The sequence below is a fragment of the Polypterus senegalus genome, chromosome 8 (genome assembly GCF_016835505.1).
Source record: "Polypterus senegalus isolate Bchr_013 chromosome 8, ASM1683550v1, whole genome shotgun sequence".
Taxonomy (NCBI): domain Eukaryota; kingdom Metazoa; phylum Chordata; class Cladistia; order Polypteriformes; family Polypteridae; genus Polypterus; species Polypterus senegalus.
In genome coordinates, this window is record NC_053161.1 from 154,754,687 (window position 1) to 154,774,473 (window position 19,787).

Here is a 19,787-nt window from a genome sequence, read left to right on the forward strand (position 1 = left end):
TCCTTTTGGCGATCATTGTAGGAGCGACTCTTTTTATCATTTACCCTCTAAACACAAATTGATAATGTTAAGGACATACAAAACAGACTGCAGGATTCAAACCCCCAACCCAAACCCAAACCCAAAAAAGCCAGCATGCACTCTGGTGTTTCTGAAAAGTGCCCCTGTCATACCCTTCCTGTGAATCTTGCCAAAATGACCTTGTGTTCAATCCAGCCGCACTTTTGGACCCAGCAGCATGGCTAATAGCCTTTCTGTCTGTTGAACCCAACATGGACCAGTTGTTACTATTAAGTATGGGAGAACGCTGCAATCGTTTCCCTTCACTTGAGTTGGCCTGTCTTCAGCTGCATCCTGGAAGCTCGTCTGTCCTCCCAGGCAGGGCCGGCACCACCATTAAGGTGAATTAGGCATTCGCCTATAGGGCACAGATCATAATGTGGTGGTGGAACCCAGCCGCACGGGTTAGCTACTGAACAGTCAGTAGGCACACTAATAAGCTTCACCTAGGGCACAAAATAACCAAGCATTGGCACTGCCCCAAGGGGGGAGAACTGTGCTGACCCCTTACCTTGGCCTATCAAGACAGTACTTTGAACCCAGATGCATAGCTGAGATTTTTTTCTTGCATGTTGCCTTAAAAACTTAAAAAATCATTCATCTTTGGGATGCATTGGCCTGTCCAAAGATTACATTTTGTCAACTCTTGCCTCATCGAAGGGATTGTTAAGCCCTGAGCCAAACAGTTGGGTGTGTGCATTTGTGAAAAAAGAAACAAAGGAAAGTGGTGGGGGTTTCACACTTGTAGCCTGCTCAAATCCCCTTATTTAACCCACGGCCCCTTTCCCCTTACTGTTAATTTGGCCAATTATAGCACTCTAATTTCCCACAAGTCGATTGAAAAACAAACCATTGACAATACTTCAATCGTGGGAAGACGTTTTTGGTCTTTCAGTTGGATGAAATAGTTGTGAAAAATAATCAAGAAAATTTGACATGGTATGACAGACCCATACAGAAGAACAACTTGTTTTTCTTTTAGATGACTACGTGGTGTTGCTGTCTACTAAGACCAGGGGTGTCGAACTCCAGGCCTGGAGGGCTGCAGGTTTCCATTCTGACTTTTTTCCTAATCACTGACCAGTTTTCACTGCCAATTCAATTCTTTTCCCTTCGTTTTAATAGTTCTGTTTTTAAGGCTTCAGTCCTCTGAATTTATTCCTTTCTTCGTTAAATGACAGCCAAACAGAAATGAGATGTGAAACAAGCTGACAGATGACTTGTTAAATTGGGGTTTCGAACTCCAACCAATCTCTTAATGAGAAGCTGATTCTTGCAGTTAATTGGCTTGTTGTTGCTCTCATTCTGCCACAGCAGGCATTTTTAAAACTGTTGATTTTTCTGTTTTTTCTAAGATCACCGTCAAAATATTTTGGTGACCTGAGAGATCAACGTTACCAAGACCATCACCCTTCTTTAGTTTCAGATATTGTGTGATGTGGCAGCCTGTTTTGTGTCTTGTGACGGACAGCCAAGTCCCATGCCCGGCAGGGACACCCCTGCTGCTTCTGTTCCGGGGGAGTCGCCATGGGCAGTCCAATACCTCCCCCGGGACGCTTGGTGGCAGCCTCCCTGGCCGACGGTGATTCCCCAACCGCCCGCAGGGCTCCATGGGAGATGGAGTCCTCCACAGCTTGGTTGGGGCCCGGCATGGCCGCTAGGGGGAGCTGCCTGTTTCCCACAGCCCGGCTGGACGAGCTTTCAGCCCCACCCGGAAGTTCAATTAGGACCAGGTGGTTAATCACCTAGGAATGCTTCCGGCTGGGCTATAAAAGTCCCCAGCCACCACCACTCGGAGAGCCAGGGTTGGGAGGAGGAGGACTAAGCTTGGAGGAGTGGTGGAAGAGAAGGTGGAGAAGTGAGTTTTGTGGCTTTGTGCTTTTGGGACTGTGTTTGGGCTGTGTGGCACGGGGAAGACGTGTCACACAGCTGAAGAAAAATAATAAAGCCTGAGTGTTTTGTACACGTTGCCTCTGCGTGGTCTGTGCCGGGTCGGGCGCTATATAGCGCCTTTTACAGTCTCGATATTGTTTGGCTGCTAATTAAGGAAAGAGAGAACTAAGGGGCCAGAGTCAAGTTAATTAAATTAAGGCAAAAGAAGTTAATTAGCAGCAAAAACTGGTCACTAATGAAGAAGATGGTTAGAATGAAAACCTGCAGCGACTGCGGCCCTCCAGGACCGGAGTTCAGCACCCGTGACTAAGACAGATAGTGGCTTTTTAATGTGCCAAGTGACAACAAAAGTGGGAAGAAAAAGGGACCTGCACATCACTTTACTCTCTTCAAACTCCATCTAGACAGCCTGTGCAATCTGTTATATATTTAATTTGTGACCTGTGATTTTCCTCAATCCTTAAATAAAGATGACTAAATAATATCCATAATGTATTAAAATTCACACACTCCTTGTATTCCTTACCACCTTCTCAAATATAATGGCATAAACTGAAGTATGATGAAATACATGAGCCTTTAATCAGAAATGGGTGAATAAATAAATAAATAAATAAATATTTATCAGTGGTGTTTTGTAATGCAGGGTATTTAAAAAATACTTAAATGAATTAAGTAATGTGAAATAGTCAGGAAATAAATTATCTGCACAACATGCCTGGTCTGACTGCATGTCAACATCCATTAAAAACTGTTTCTGACCTGTAGTTGTATCATTTCTGGGTGAATGTCCTGAGTGAAGGATGCCATCAAAACGAGAGTCAATGTAAGTCCTTGATCTTTAGGCAAACTGGTGACCTGAGGCTGCTTTCAGATTTTCCTGGAGACGCAGCTCTCAGCCTCAGACACGCCCACATGTATTGGCAGCGCCTTAGCATTGTTTTAGGCTCTTTTAATCTAATGTGATTGGACTGTGTCATGCCAGTCATGCCAGTGGGTCACAGTTCACACCCACCATTAATGTTACATAATTACAAATGAGTGAGCATGACACTGATGGCAACTTCAACTGAAACGTTTTTTTTCACCTGTTTTCTTTTATTTTTTGAAATGTGACAGCTGGTTAGGTGCCCCAATATTTATTGTGGTTATGATCCTGTTATTAACTTGCTGTTGCCCAGAAGGTGCCTGTTATAATGATGTGATTGTGGCTCTGGACTTTGAGGGGAACTTGTTTTCCTATAACAAACTAGATGAAAACATTAATCCCCTGGCCATGGCAAATAGCTTTGGTTTTATATCTGATTTGATTACATTGATATTTAAGTTGAGATTTACAAGAAATATTTTCACTGCTACTATGTAAAGGGAATTCTGTGGTTAAAAAGCGTATAAAGTGTTTGCAAACCAAATTTGAGTTCATTATTGAAATTTGCACACAGCAATGTGATTGTTGTGGTTATCTGTGATTAATCTCAGAAAATCACGTGATTAATCACAATTAAAAGTTTTAATCATTGCCCTGCACTGTATATCCATCCATCCATTATGCAACCTGCTATATCCTAACTACAGGGTCCCAGGGGTCTGTTGGAGCCAATCCCAGCCAACACAGGGTGCAAGGCAGGAAACAAACCCCGGGCAGGATGCCAGCCCAACAGTGAGCGCACACACACACACCCAAACACACACACGGGACAATTTAGAATTGCCAATGCACATAAATTGCATGTCATTGGACTGTGGGAGGAAACCTGAGCACCCGGAGGAAACCCACGTAGACACAGGGAGAACATGTAAACTCCACACAGGGACGACCCAGGAAGCGAACCGGGTCTCCTAACTGCAAAGCAGCAGCACTACCCACTGTGCCACCATGCCGCCCAGCACTATATATATATATAATTAGCCTACTACACACACTTGTTTCTAAAATCAGTAATTTTCTGCATTTCCAACCTTCACCCCTTCCTCTTGGGCAGGGTCACACCTTCCCTGGCAGAAATGTTGTGCAGCATTGTACACACAGCCAACACAGGGCAGCACAACTGAGGTGACAATCTGATGGTAAACAAACTTTGACATTTAATTAGTTATGTACATATATGTATTTCATTTGTATTTGTGCACTTATTGTATTCATTTATTTTTGTTTAGATACCACACATACACTTACATATGCAAACCTATTAAAGTACTTGAAGCAAGCTGGAAAAGGGTGTTATCTACTCTCAGGTGTAGCTGCTGTTCTGTCTAACCGATGAATTAGGCCAGCAAGTGTACAATCAGCACAGTAACGTACAACTGTCCCTCACACCGTATATGTGTGTATATATATATATATATATATATATATATAATATATAGAGTGCATCTGGAAAGTATTCACATCACATCAGTTTTTCCACATTTTCTTATGTTACAGCCTTATTCCCAAATGGATTAAATTCATTTTTTCCTCAGAATTCTACACACAACACCCCATAATGACAATGTGAAAAAAGTTTACTTGAGGTTTTTGCAAATTTATTAAAAATAAAAAAACTGAGAAAGCACATGTACATAAGTATTCACAGCCTTTGCCATGAAGCTTCAAATTGAGCTCAGGTGCATCCTGTTTCCCCTGATCATCCTTGAGATGTTTCTGCAGCTTAATTGGAGTCCACCTGTGGTAAATTCAGTTGATTGGACATGATTTGGAAAGGCACACACCTGTCTATATAAGGTCCCACAGTTGGCAGTTCATGTCAGAGCACAAACCAAGCATGAAGTCAAAGGAATTGGCCTCCGAGACAGGATTGTCTCGAGGCACAAATCTGGGGAAGGTTACAGAAAAATTTCTGCTGCTTTGGAGGTCCCAATGAGCACAGTGGCCTCCATCATCCGTAAGTGGAAGAAGTTCGAAACCACCAGGACTCTTCCTAGAGCTGGCCGGCCATCTAAACTGAGCGATCGGGGGAGAAGGGCCTTAGTCAGGGAGGTGACCAAGAACCCGATGGTCACTCTGTCAGAGCTTCAGAGGTCCTCTGTGGAGAGAGGAGAACCTTCCAGAAGGACAACCATCTCTGCAGCAATCCACCAATCAGGCCTGTATGGTAGAGTGGCCAGACGGAAGCCACTCCTTAGTAAAAGGCACATGACAGCCCGCCTGGAGTTTGCCAAAAGGCACCTGAAAAACTCTCAGACCATGAGAAACAAAATTCTCTGGTCTGATGAGACAAAGATTGAACTCTGTGGTGTGAATGCCAGGAGTCACGTTTGGAGGAAACCAGGCACCGCTCATCACCAGGCCAATACCATCCCTACAGTGAAGCATGGTGGTGGCAGCATCATGCTGTGGGGATGTTTTTCAGCGGCAGGAACTGGGAGACTAGTCAGGATAAAGGGAAAGATGACTGCAGCAATGTACAGAGACATCCTGATGAAAACCTGCTCCAGAGCGCTCTTGACCTCAGACTGGGGCGACGGTTCATCTTTCAGCAGGACAACGACCCTAAGCACACAGCCAAGATATCAAAGGAGTGGCTTCAGGACAACTCTGTGAATGTCCTTGAGTGGCCCAGCCAGAGTCCAGACTTGAATCCGATTGAACATCTCTGGAGAGATCTTAAAATGGCTGTGCACCAATGCTTCCCATCCAACCTGATGGAGCTTGAGAGGTGCTGCAAAGAGGAATGAGCGAAACTGGCCAAGGATAGGTGTGCCAAGCTTGTGGCATCATATTCAAAAGACTTGAGGCTGTAATTGCTGCCAAAGGTGCATCGACAAAGTATTGAGCACAGGCTGTGAATACTTATGTACATGTGATTTCTCAGTTTTTATTTTTAATAAATTTGCAAAAACCTCAAGTAAACTTTTTTCACATTGTCATTATGGGGAGTTGTGTGTAGAATTCTGAGGAAAAAATGAATTTAATCCATTTTGGAATAAGGCTGTAACATAAAATGTGGAAAAAGTGATGTGCTGTGAATACTTTCCGGATGCACTGTATATATATATATATATATATATATATATATATATATATATATATATATATATATATATATATATCCATCCTTGTGTTCCATCAAGCTGCAAGGTTAATGATGTGCTGTATTGTTGTATTCCTCTGCAGCCAATCTGAGGATTAATTACAAATGTCAGCAAGTATGCATGAAGAGAAAAGTCATTATCACCCAGTATCTGTCCATTAACAAACTCACTTTTTCTTGCCTTCTAACATTATCAGTTGGCTCAGATGAAAGCATCATGAGTACTCGTTGCCAGTTTGTCACAATTTCAGTGAAACGAACTTAGTCATTGAAAATCACTTGCAAAGAATCTTCATGGCAAATATGGCCCGTCTCCAAGAGGATGGAAGTAGGAGTGGGTATCAGCCACCGGTCAATGATTTAATTTAACTCATTTGTGATATTTGGACTCATGAAGTGGCTGTTGGAATGTCAGACTCGAAATTAAAAGGATATTCCTCCCAGTATGCAAGATCATTCTGGACATAAATAAATAAGTAGGTTTTATTGGGTTGATAGTTTTATCCTGAAAGAGCTGGAAGAAAAAGCTATATACCCAGTTGATGACATTTCTCTAAACTTTCTTCCTAAAACAACAATAATTTAAACAAAAAAAAAAAACGTAATACTTTTTCTAAAGGCATAATAAACATGTAGATGAACCAAATTATTGGAAACAGCTTGTCCTTAATCTGACCCCAGAATATTTAAAACCATTTATTTCACTAATGTGCGAATAAGCAACTCTGTAGCACTTTGCAGCTTCCTGTACTGCCTGTGGTTTTTGACCAATGTCTGCCGTAGCCTTTGTTTAATGAGAGCAGCAGTTACGGCTTTCCTTTGTCATCCCTTAAGGGTTTAGTAGCAGTGATGGAACGTACAGTACAATCATTCATCCTATTATTTAACATCTTCTTCTATAATACGCTGCCATGGCTGTCCGTTTGTCTGTCCAGGATTTTAAATCACCTGTAGCTCGCAAACTGTTTGACTGATTGACCTGAAATTTAGTACACAAATACTGTGTGATCTCTGCTGTTCGCTTTCGGGTGAAGATTGACCTCCAAGGTTATTCCTCTTTTTATTTTTATTTTATTGTAGAATCAACTCTCGGCAGCGTGCTGCTGGACAGCACATGCGTACAGGAGCTGTTCTCATTCCCTACCACCTTCACCGTCACTTCCTCTGCCTCTTCATATCTTAAATCATTCTTGAGGCAGATTGAAGACTTAAGTGCCAGCTTAAGTAAAAAAATAAGAAAAATGTACTAAGTAATTGCAACACAAACACTGACTTAATCAGTTTTAATGCAAAAAGATGCCGATGGACGAAGAGAAATAGCGGGCCGCTAGGGTGGAGAAATGAAGAGCTGCTCAGGAAGCAACAGGCACATCAAGCTCTGAGCTAATGAATGCTAAACAGAGACAGAGGAAGACGATGAAAACTGGGAATGTCAAGTCAAGTGGATTCACTGCACGTGATCGCGCAGTACGCCGTTTCTGGCACAATATATTACTGAAATAGTGTAATAACATAATGCAGGCAGTGTGGTGTAGTGGTTAAGGCTTTGGAGTTCAGACCCTGAAGCTGTGGGTTTAAATCCCACCACTGCCACTGTGTGACCCTCAACAAGTCACTTCACCCGCCTGGAAGAAATGGAACCAACTGAATGTCAAATGTTGTAAGTCACTTTGGATAAAAGCTTTAGTCAAATACGTAACACAAGACAAAATAAACAGAACATTTTAAATTATATCATCTGAGATGTAGAACGCTAAACAGAATCTAATATTGAATTAAACAAAAATAACTACAGCTTCCCTGATATCCTTCTCTGGATTAATGGGTTTGGAAGATGGATGGATGGATGGACTCCATTTTATTAACTTAAAACAAATTATTAATAGGATAATAATAAAATAAAATTATTTTACCTTCATTGAACAGTAAAAAATCAGATTGGAGGTTTTTTTAGCTCCGAAAATTGCATTAAAAAGGGGACCTCCGTCCACCAGATGGCAGCAATGGATCGTTTTTTGCTCGCAGGCTGCAATAGAAAGAAGACAGACGCTGTCTCGAGGCTGGAATCGTTGAACTGGTGTTGCTGCTGTGTAGGAGTTCAGGTGGTTGAAAAAGAAAAGGGTATGTATTTAAGTAAAACGTGAAAGAGTTAATGGATTAAAATAAGACAATGTAAACCAGCGTCGGAGTCTCCAGACGCCTAGACACCATCCATCCATCCTCTTCCGTTTATAAGAGATCGGGTCGCGGGGCAGCAGCTTAAGCAGAGAGGTCCAGACTTCCCTCTCCCCCAGCCACTTCTTCCAGCTATTCCAGGGGAATCCCAAGGCGTTCCCAGGCCAGCCGGGAGACATAATCCCTCTAGCGTGTCCTGGGTCTTCCTGGGTTGGACGTTCCCTGATCAGATGTCCAAGCGGCGGAGCAGCGGCTCTACTCTGAGCCCCTCCCGGATGACTGAGCTTCTCACCTTATCTTTATTAAGGGAAAGCCCAGCCACCCTGCGGAGGAAACTCATTTCGGCCGCTAGTATTTGCGATCTCGTTCTTTCGGTCACTACCCATAGCTCATGACCATAGGTGAGGGTAGGAACGTAGATCGACTGGTAAATTGAGAGCTTTGCCTTACGGCTCAGCTCCTTTTTCACCACGACAGACCGATGCAGAGCCCGCATCACTGCGAACGCCGCACCGATCCGCCTGTCGATCTCACGCTCCATTCTTCCCTCACTCGTGAACAAGACCCCGAGATACTTGAACTCCTCCACTTGGGGCAGGATCTCGACCCCAACCCTGAGAGGGCACTCCACCCTTTTCCGGCTGAGGACCATGCTCTCGGATTTGGAGGTGCTGATTCCCATCCGAGCCGCTTCACACTCAGCTGCGAACCGATCCAGAGAGAGCTGAAGATCACGGCCTGATGAAGCAAACAGGACAACATCATCTGCAAAAAGCAGTGACCCAATCCTGAGTCCACCAAACCGGACCCCCTCAACGCCCTGGCTGTGCCGAACGTCTAGACGCCTAGACACGCTCAGGTGTAATCGAACGGTTGGTGACGGACCCTCCTAATCGTGTACTTCGGGCTGGGCTCTGATGCTGTGGTCGAGGAGTGAGGTGTCCAGCCACCCGTTCATTTAAATGAGGGAGCAGTGTGGACGCACGCTGTGTTTACGAGAACAAGCCCACTTTCTCAATGCTTTGTCATCCAGACGTTGAACGGGCGTTTAGTAAATGTGTCAGTACGCCCACATGTCCGCTCCGCTACCTCCCTGATCTCTGAATTCATCACGCCGATGGCGTTTGTTCGCGACAGCGGCTTGTCCATAAATTGATTTTTGAGCGTATTTGTGCATATGTGTGTCTGGCTGTAACCGAATGTCCTACCGGCGTGAGCACGCGCCTCCAACAGTTTACAGTGCTGCACGCCACACGTAGTATACAAGATCTTTCATTTGTGATATCGGGGGTATAGAAGATATGATCATCATGGACTACCTGACTAAACTTACCCATAGTGCGAGTGAACTGATTTGTGGATTTTAATAATTAAAATACGATCCTTTATTTCTATTACATGTTGGTCAGCCATTCAATAAACTATATATGATAAAAACTGAACAGAACCTACGGGTATACATTTAGTTTTAATCAGGTTAAAGTTTAGTCAGCCTCGCAGTTAGGGGACCCATGTTCGCTTCCCAGGTCCTCCCTGCGTGGAGTTTGCATGTTCTCCCCGTGTCTGCGTAGGTTTCCTCCGGGCGCTCCGGTTTCCTACCACGGTCCAAAGACATGCAGGTTAGGTGGATTGGCGATTCTGAATTGGCCCAGTGTGTGCTTGGTGTGTTTGTGTGTGTCCTGCGGTGGGTTGGCACCCTGCCCGGGATTGGTTCCTGCCTTGTGCCCTGTGTTGGCTCCAGCAGACCCCCGTGACCCTGTGTTCGGATTCAGCGGGTTGGATAATGGATGGATGGAAGTTTAGTTATTTTAGTATAGCAGTTTTAACATTGGCAGAGTGGTAGCATCATTCCTGCCTCACAGCGCCAGGGGGTTTGCATGTTGTACCCTTGCATTTGCAGATTGGTTAGTCTCAGTAGATGTGCTGAACTGAGGATGATTATCAGTTTTAAATGTGGAAATGTGTCAGTAATACATGTCAATTAACAAAATTCGCTTAGTCCTTCACGTGCTGTGAAGTTAATAACATCCATCGCCTTTTTCCATTCCCAACCCGAGCCCTAAAAGATTTGAGGTATGAACACTGGCTGCCGTGCCGCCAGATTACACTGAGTGCATTTACATGCATACATACAGCCAAATAAGTAAAGCGTGCACACATGAAACCGGGATAAGGCGAGGACCCCAGATAAGACGCAAACCTGGTTTACATTGTGCAATTCCACTCATGGAGTTCACCTTTGGCAAAATTCTGAGATGTCATAAAAATGTGCCAAAAGAAGACTAAACATAACCAACAACCACCAGGAATCTAAAAACCAGCATGAAGCCCGTGTCTCCGGAGACTGTGCCGCTGAGCTTAGCATTGTACGATCACCTAATCAGCGTAACATTAGCGATTTCTAAAAATATTAAGAAAGATTACTTTAACCAGTGGAAAGAATACCGTGATTGCCTGAGCATTTGTTCTGAGGAAAGTTAAATTAAATCCTCACGTGCTGGTAGGTGTATTTTGCTTAGCCCCTCCCCCCAACTATCAGCTATGGGGGAGGAGCAAAAGCTTTAGATTTGTCAAAAAAATCTCCAATTTCCGACGGATCTCGACGTTTTAGGGTCCCCTGACATGGAAAACATTGATATCTCGATGATGGGTGTCTCTCTCTGTCTGTCTGTCTGTGTGTGTGTGTGTGTGTGTCACAGTTTCCTTGAGATCAGTCTAGAGCTAAAATGGCTGGATGGAAAAACACCAAACTCGAAACTTAAGCCTGTTATGAGATGACGATGTGCTGATTTTTATGCCAAATGGTGCAAGAGAAAGAGACCCTCAAATACCGTAATTCTGCAATTAATTATGAATTTTTCACGTCAATTGCTTTTAATGGCCGATTTTATGATCGGAAAGATCAGCATCAGAGCAGCAAATAATTACTGAAATGTTAGAGAATAGTTCGGGTAACTTGGTTCCTAGGATGCAAAGTCTACTAACGCTCACGTTCACATTTTTTTTTTCTTACAATGATACAGTGGCAATTCTGAAGCTGTAAAGTTCATATTATTAGAAAAATCAAATGAGTATAAGGAGACCCTTCTGTGTCTGCAGAATAGAATAATTTCAAATAGATATTGTGTTACGTAGTATCCATGTCGTGTAAGTAGAGAGGTCATATTTTAAGTGTATTGCACACTTGTGAAGCCAAATCATATTTTAAGAAGCTCTGTAGAAATTCCAGGCAAGAGCAGCTTGTCTGACTCCAGGGCAGTGAGGAATGAGGAATGGCTGAGAGAAGTCACCTTTAATGTGTCCTGTCATTTTTTGTGCAGATTTGAGAATATTCTCTTCTGTTCTGTCCGCAGAGAAAAAAAGAGAAAGTTATAATTTCTGGCAATATACAAAAAAATGGATGGAAAGCGCGCAGGTATTCAGGAGCTTCTGGAGATTGAATATATGGCAAGTGAAGAGTGAGGCTTTGTGTACCCTGGCGTTGCCACCTCACAGGTTGGTGTCTTGTGTGCTGTGCTGCTATCCAGTTGCTGTTTTGGATGTGTGCCTTGGTTTGGAAGTCCAGCTTTTAAACTGGTAGTGAACAGAAAGAACCGGAGAAGAGCAGCAACACTCAAAGACTGTGCTAGTAAGCAGCTAGTAAAGAATCGCAACAACAACGTTTATTTCTACAGCACATTTTTTATACAAATGATGTAGCTCAAAGTGCTTTACAGGATGAAGAATTAGGAAAAAAAGACAAAATATATGAAAAATAAAATTGGGCAATACTAATTAACAGAGAATAAAAGTAAGGTCCGATGGCCAGGGAGGACGGAGTGAAGAAGACAAGCTACACGTGAGTGAATGTGATTGGCTGATGTATTTCATGCAAAGAAGGCTAACCGATCCCTATCAAGATGTAGATCGTGTTTGATGACCTGAGAGACTATGTGCAACTGTGACTGTTACGCCTCAGAGGAGACCATTGTGCTCTCAAACAGAACAAAGGGCAACAACTTTGAAAGCTAAAGGGCCGGCCGCCCTGCCATCGCTTACCACAAGCTTCTTTCTGTTGCTGATAGCTGGAAGTGCTGGTTATTCTCATTAAATACTCATTTACTCCAAATCCTGTGAGTCTTGTCCTGTCTGAAAGTTGGTGTCAAGGATACCTCAATATTGAATTGCTAGTTGTAAGGAAGGGAAGAACTTCATAGTACAGCGAAACTCCTTCCCTCCATTCATACCATGGAGAGCAAAGGAAATGTGGACATTAAAAAAAGAAGACTGTGAATGGGAATCCCTGCAGCCCCAGATGAATATCTATGGTATTAAGGGAGAGGAGGATACTAAATGGAGATCAGTAACCATTAAAGAAGAGTCTGAGCCAACATCTCATGCTGTCACCTTGCACAAAAATGAAACTAAACCATGTCAAGGCTGAAGACCTTACATCGGAGTCAGACTCTCAGCATCTGCGTCCAGGTGAAGAAATAACTGGAACAGGCTTCATGAAATGTAATCCTCACTCTCTCCAGAATAATTCTACCCAGGTGAAAACAGAATATTTGGATTCTGACGTGAAGCTGAATGAGAAAGCGCCATGTTCAAGGTTTTCAGAAGAAGGTAAGAGCTTAAAAAAGAAAAATCGGTGTAAAGCTTGATGTGATCTACCTGAGGGTCTCCACGTCTTTCTCTGAATGTGGAAATATTGGCTTGTTTTGATTTAGGAATTCAGAACTGACTAGTTAATAGATTTTTAAGCCTATAAGATAGAAGTTTAAAATGAACTAAGTAATCTCAGTCATCAGTCAGTCATTGTCCAACCCGCTATATCCTAACACAGGGTCACAGGGGTCTGCTGGAACCAATTCCAGCCAGCACAAGGCAGGAACAAACCCCGGGCAGGACGCCAGCCCACCACAGGGCACACACACACCAAGCACACATTAGGGACAATCTAGGACAGCCATTGTACCTAACCTGCATGTCTTTGGACTGTGGAAGGAAACCCATGCAGACACGGGGAGAACAAGCAAACTCCACGCAGGGAGGACCCAGGAAGCGAACCTAGGTCTCCTAACTGCGCCACCATGCCGCCCAACTAAGTAATCTGTTTCAGCATATTTTATTACTACAAGCATGAATACATTCTCAGGTCAAGTCAGGTTAGGTTAGGTTGGGGAGCATGTACTGGTACAGTCCGTTGCTGCACTCTCCACACAACGAAACACCTCAAGATCACCCCAGGCACACACGCGGTCCAGTGCCACATTCCGGAAATGACCATCTATCTACCACAGCCAGGTGTTATGGGGCATCTCCTTGGTCTGGACCAGCCACCAGGAGCTCTGAGATGATTGTGTTGAAAGCAGAGCATGAAGTCCACAAACAAGATCCTCACATAGGCCCAGAGCTTATCAAGGTGTTCCTAAATTCACGGCATCATCCACAGACTAGTTGGCTGTGTATGCAAACTGAAAAAGGCCCAGAAAGTCTCTTGTAGCATTCTTGAGGTAATTCAGAATAAGGCCTTCAAAGGTCTTCATTACCACAGAGTTTAAATCTACTGGTCTGTAGGCATTCAGGGCTGTGACCTTTGATATTTTTTCTGCTGGAATGATGGAGGAAGTCTTGAAGCAGGCAGGAACATTGCCCAAATCCAGAGATTGGTTGAAAATGTCTGCAAATACTGGATACAACTGGTCAGCACAGTGGGAAATAAAGTCTGGACCAGCAGCTTTTTTTGAATATTTTGCTGTTTGAATAGACTGCAGATGTCTTTGGCAGTGATGACAGGAGGGGGACACTGAAAAGAGAAATGTAGAGTAGTAACAGTTAGACCTTCAAGTAGATTTATGTTCCATTGTCTTTCAAAGCAGTCGTAAAACCGATTAACTGATTAGCAAGACTAGGATTAGCAGAACTATTTGATGTTTATTTCTTGTAGTTAGTGACCTGTTTAAAGCCTCTCCAGACTGATGTCCTGTCTTTTGTCCCTGCAGCTGACCCGAGTATTTCCTTTTTGCACCTTTAACCCCTTTCTCCAAGGTATACAGTACTTGGCCTACCTGTATTCCTCACAATTGCCAGATCTGAAAGTACACTCTTTGTCTTGGCGTAGTCATCTGAGCTCTGGGCTGAACCAAGGCTTATCATTGCTAAACTTCACAATTGTTTTTCTTGGAATGTAAATGTCTTCACTAAAATTAATATGAGGTTACAGCATCAGTGTATGCATGTATGTTAGAGGTGTCAGGTTTGAAGGCAGTCCAGTTTGTATAGGCAAAACAGTCCTGTAGCTCCACTGTTGCCTTCCCAGTTCAATTTTAACTGTTCTGTTGATGGTTCTTTTGACAGTTTTCTTTTTTTTTTTGTAAGCAGAAATAAGGTGAATAATAGTCATAATTACCAAGGGGGCATGGGAGAAGGTATGATAAGCATCCTTAATAGCTGCATAGAAGTGGTCTAGAATAGGTCTGTCTCTGGTAAGGATACTTTCTAGATCACTGCTATGCTAACAGCCATTCAGCAGAATTCAGGGATTAATTCCGGTTCTAAAGTCACTTCCTCTACATGCCTTTTGGAACAAAAAACCCTTCAGGAATTCTGTGTGACATTTTTAACCATTTTGTTTGTTTTCATTGTTAAAATAAAAATAAAACTCCTTTGAATATTGTCTCTTTTAATAAAATCGTAAATCAAGTGTAGGTGTGAACAAATCGTGAGTTTTTATATTTAGGCCACATCAGCCATCTGTACTGCTGTGCTTTCCTGAATGAAGCACAAAAGAAGAGGAAAACAAGGACCATCTACTGAAATGAGATCAGACAGAAGGAAAATGTCTGGCTGATTGTCAAAAGGCTGGAAGAACAACGTGCTGCCTTAGTGGGAACCCAGGACTGATTTGAGAATCACTGGCTTAGAAGGACCTGCAAGTGCCGTTGTTTTATTATTTCATAAAGGGCTTGAATTTTGGTGTGGGGCTGAGGGAGTCCCAACAATTACTTAAAAATCCTCACGGTTTGACTCAAAACGTGAAAATCCTGCTCCATTTTAAATCCTGCTCCAGAGGCACGGCTCTATGAAGAGGAAGATTTGTCTATTCTTTTAACTGAGAGACAGAACTGTGCCCTCCGACTACACACGGAGCTCGATTCACTCCTGAACAAGACTTATGTTTGTTTGAAGTGTTTGAATAACATTTCTGTCTCTAAAATCTCCTGTGTATCTGTGCAACTCTGTGACCCAAGCGTGACAGCGTATGTGGATTTCACTTTCACCAAACAACAAATCTTTTAATTCTCGCGGATATGCCTCTTCATTGGGGAGGAACACTACTTTTTCCTGATGGCAACACAAATTAGACGATCTATAAGTCTCCGACTTAAAGTTTAAATCTGAACAATATATTCAATCTCTTCACTCTTCTGTTATTTCACCGAGTAATAATTTCTATTTGTTTGTGCTAATGCGATCTTTACTATCATTTTTTTGAGACTTTCAAATTTTCGTACTTCCATTATCTCCAACCTGTTCTGCATGTGTATCACGCCAACGTTTTTGAATTGTTTACGATGTTCTACTTTGTCATCTACTCTTTGTCTTTTATTTCCGGCCCCCGGACGTGGTTAAATCTCTTGGCACAAAGTCTCGTCTCGTGGGATGTGAAAGTATCTCTCTGAAAAATTCACATCGCGTCCCAGGATTTTTTTTATTATAATAGAGAGATATTAATATTGATAGCCCCGATAAAGGAACAAAGGTTTCCCATTCATCCTCTGAGTGCAATGAACATTAGCTACAATTGTCCATCCGGCCATCGATTTATTTTCTAACCAGCTTCTCCACTTCAGGGTCACAAGGAGTCTTTCTGGTGTGAAGCAGGAATCCGGCTTGGACAGTGGGCCTCCCTCACATCCATCCCTCCAAGCTTATTCATATGGGGGCTAACTTAGGGTAATCTAAATGATAACCGGTCCTGAATGTTTTTAGGATGTGGAAGGAAAACCAGAATATCTGATGCAAATTCCAAACCGGCAGCTACGAGTGCCTGCTATTGTTGCATTTTAATGTATGATAGACATGGGGACTCTCCAGTGACAAGGCGGGTGAAGAATTCTTATAATCTTGGGGGCATTATGTTACCACGTACATATTCTAAATGTATTCTGACATTCTCCTCCAAAAAAATAACACTTACAATCAGTACAAAAAAATAAAAAATAAAAGCTCAAACATTATTATAACTGTTCTGTTGAATTGGTCATTTCCCCGATAATTCTGGGTATTTTCATTTAAGCAAACTCTTTAAAAGGATTTCTGTAACAACATGCTTTTTAAAATCCGCATGGTCAGAGAATCACTCTATTTCGTTTTAACACATTTCCCATTGTTAGATGTATTTGCATCATTTGCTGGTTGAAGAATGCACTAAAGAGTAATATTTAATAGTGCTTGAATTGTTCATATCTGTCACTCCTCTTTTTTAACATTTGTCCAAACTTAAAGGCTTCCTGTGTGACATCGGTCCGGCCAGTTTTATAACTCCTTATTTCAGGTCTCTTGTAACACAACCTTTGTTGTTGTTTTCAAAGTATCTTAGATAAATGATCAGACTTTGTTATTTCTTAGCCTGTGCTCAATTCCAGAACTAACGGGACTCTGATTACCTGTTGTCAATTAATTTATAACCTTTCTAAAAAATGACAAAAGTTTTTTACTATGGGTTTTAGGGTTTATACTCCCAGATCAAACACCAAGCAAGTGACATCAATGTAGCTTGTACATCATTCTATTTAGCAATGAAGCATGCCGTTGTTAAAAGAAACATTTGACAAACGAGAGGAGACCATTCAGTCCATCATGTCTCAACAACTGTGCATATTCTGTTAGTGCGGCACTTAATACGCAGCATTATTAATAGGGAGACGGGCTTTGTACTTCGAAGCTCTGAAACACTAAATGAAATTTGTTTTAGTATTAACAAATGGAGCAGCTCATTGCATCGCTGGTGTGGACAGGGCAAACGGACACTTACATAAAACATGCTCTAGCTCGATATGTGCCAAGAATTATATAATTCAATTAAAACTCTTTCATTTATCACGTTTATCTCATTTTAAATTGTCATCTAGCTCCAGCATCATTGGGCCATATATGTTGGGAATACACTCAGCATTATTTTGGGCAAAAATCTTTACATACTTCTCAGACAGCCTCGGTGTTACAATCCCTCCTAATCTATTAATGGACAGATGGGGTGTACTCTGACAAGTTGATAGTAATAGTAAATACCACACGTCTAGCACGCGGACGTATCGAATCTGGAAGAACCCCAACCTTCCTCGTATAACTCTGTGGGTAAGCGGTGTTCTGTATTATCTCAAATCGGAAAAAATCCAATTCTCTCTTGGAGTATAAATCCAAAAGTTTCTTGAAGCATGGCAAGACTGCATTTATATGAGTTTAGAATAAGCATGGCTGACTTGTGATTAACTGTCTTATGCAATTGATTGGTTTGTATTATATTTTAAAAGTTAGATGGGATTGTGCTTGTGTTTTTATTTCTCTTTTTTTATCTTTTTTTTTTGTACTTTTATTTTCTCTTATTTTTTCTGTGTTGATTCTAAAGTATATTATTGTACCTAATATGTTTTTTTTATTATTTACAGTGGGATGCAAAAGTTTGGGCAACCTTGTTAATAGTCATTATTGTCCTGTATAAATCGTTGGTTGTTACGATAAAAAATGTCAGTTAAATATATCATATAGGAGACACACAGAGTGATATTTGAGAAGTGAAATGAAGTTTATTGGATTTACAGAAAGTGTGCAATAATTGTTCAAACAAAATCAGGCAGGTGTATAAATTTGGGCACCACAAAAAAGAAATGAAATCAATATTTAGTAGATCCTCCTTTTGCACAAATTACAGCCTCTAAACGCTTCCTGTAGGTTCCAATGAGAGTCTGGATTGTGGTTGAAGGTATTTTGGACCATTCCTCTTTACAAAACATCTCTAGTTCATTCAGGTTTGATGGCTTCCGAGCATGGACAGCTCTCTTAAACTCACACCACAGATTTTCAATTATATTCAGGTCTGGGGACTGAGATGGCCATTCCAGAACGTTGTACTTGTTCCACTGCATGAATGCCTTAGTGAATTTTGAGCAGTGTTTCGGGTCGTTGTCTTGTTGAAAGATCCAGCCCCAGCACAGCTTCAGCTTTGTCACCAATTCCTGGACATTGGTCTCCAGAATCTGCTGATACTGAGTGGAATCCATGCGTCCCTCAACTTTGACAAGATTCCCAGTCCCTGCACTGGCCACACAGCCCCACAGCATGATGGAACCACCACCATATTTTACTGTAGGTAGCAGGTGTTTTTCTTGGAATGCTGTGTTCTTTTTCCTCCATGCATAACGCCCCTTGTTATGCCCAAATAACTCATTTTTAGTTTCATCAGTCCACAGCACCTTATTCCAAAATGAAGCTGGCTTGTCCAAATGTGCTTGAGCAGACCTCAAGCGGCTCTGTTTGTGCTGTGGGCGGAGAAAAGGCTTCCTCTGCATCACTCTCGCATACAGCATCTCCTTGTGTAAAGTGTGCCGAATGGTGGACTCTGCCACATGTTCCCAGCAGACCCTCACAACACGTTTGGGCCTACCAGGCCTGACCGGCATCCTCCCCCACCATCGAAGTCTACTCACCACCAGGTGGTGATCAGTTGACAGCTCCGCCCCTCTCTTTACCAGAGTGTCCAAGACATGTGGCTGCAGGTCTGACAACATGACCACAAAGTCGATCATCGAACTGAGGCCTAGGGTGTCCTGGTGCCAAGTGCTGAGTGGAATCCATGCGTCCCTCAACTTTGACAAGATTCCCAGTCCCTGCACTGGCCACACAGCCCCACAGCATGATGGAACCACCACCATATTTTACTGTAAGTAGCAGGTGTTTTTCTTGGAATGCTGTGTTCTTTTTCCTCCATGCATAACGCCCCTTGTTATGCCCAAACAACTCAATTTTAGTGTCGTCCAGTCCACAGCACCTTATTCCAAAATGAAGCTGGCTTGTCCAAATGTGCTTGAGCAGACCTCAAGCGGCTCGGTTTGTGCTGTGGGCGGAGAAAAGGCTTCCTCTGCATCACTCTCGCATGCAGCATCTCCTTGTGTAAAGTGCGCCGAATGGTTGAATGATGCACAGTGACTCCATCTGCTGCAAGATGATGTTGTAGGTCTTTGGTGCTGGTCTGTGGGTTGACTCTGACTGTTCTCACAATTCGTCGCTTCTGTCTATCCGAAATCTTTCTTGGTCTGCTACTTCGAGCCTTAACTTGAACTGAGCCTGTGCTCTTCCATTTCCTCAATATGTTCCTAACTGTGGAAACAGACAGCTTAAATCTCTGGGACAGCTTTCTGTATCCTTCCCCTAAACCATGATGGTGAACAATCTTTGTCTTCAGGTCATTTGAGAGTTGTTTTGTGACCCCCATGTTGCTATTCTTCAGAGAATATTAAAGGAGGAGGGAAACTTACAATTGACCCCCTTAAATACTCTTTCTTATTATAGGATTCACCTGTGTATGTAGGTCAGGGGTCACTGAGCTTCCCAAGCCAATTTGAGTTCCAATAATTAGTTCTA

The 19,787-nt window shown here is 42.6% G+C and overlaps 1 protein-coding gene across 1 annotated transcript in view; it reads left to right on the forward strand.

Annotated features, from left to right (window-relative positions):
- The first annotated feature begins 11,948 nt into the window (after positions 1–11,948).
- Positions 11,949–19,787, forward strand: part of LOC120534632 (zinc finger protein 850-like) — a 69,279-nt gene continuing 61,440 nt past the window's right edge. The window contains 1 exon segment of the mRNA XM_039762224.1: positions 11,949–12,767. Coding sequence (XP_039618158.1) covers positions 12,539–12,767 — 229 coding nt within the window. The 5' untranslated portion in view covers positions 11,949–12,538.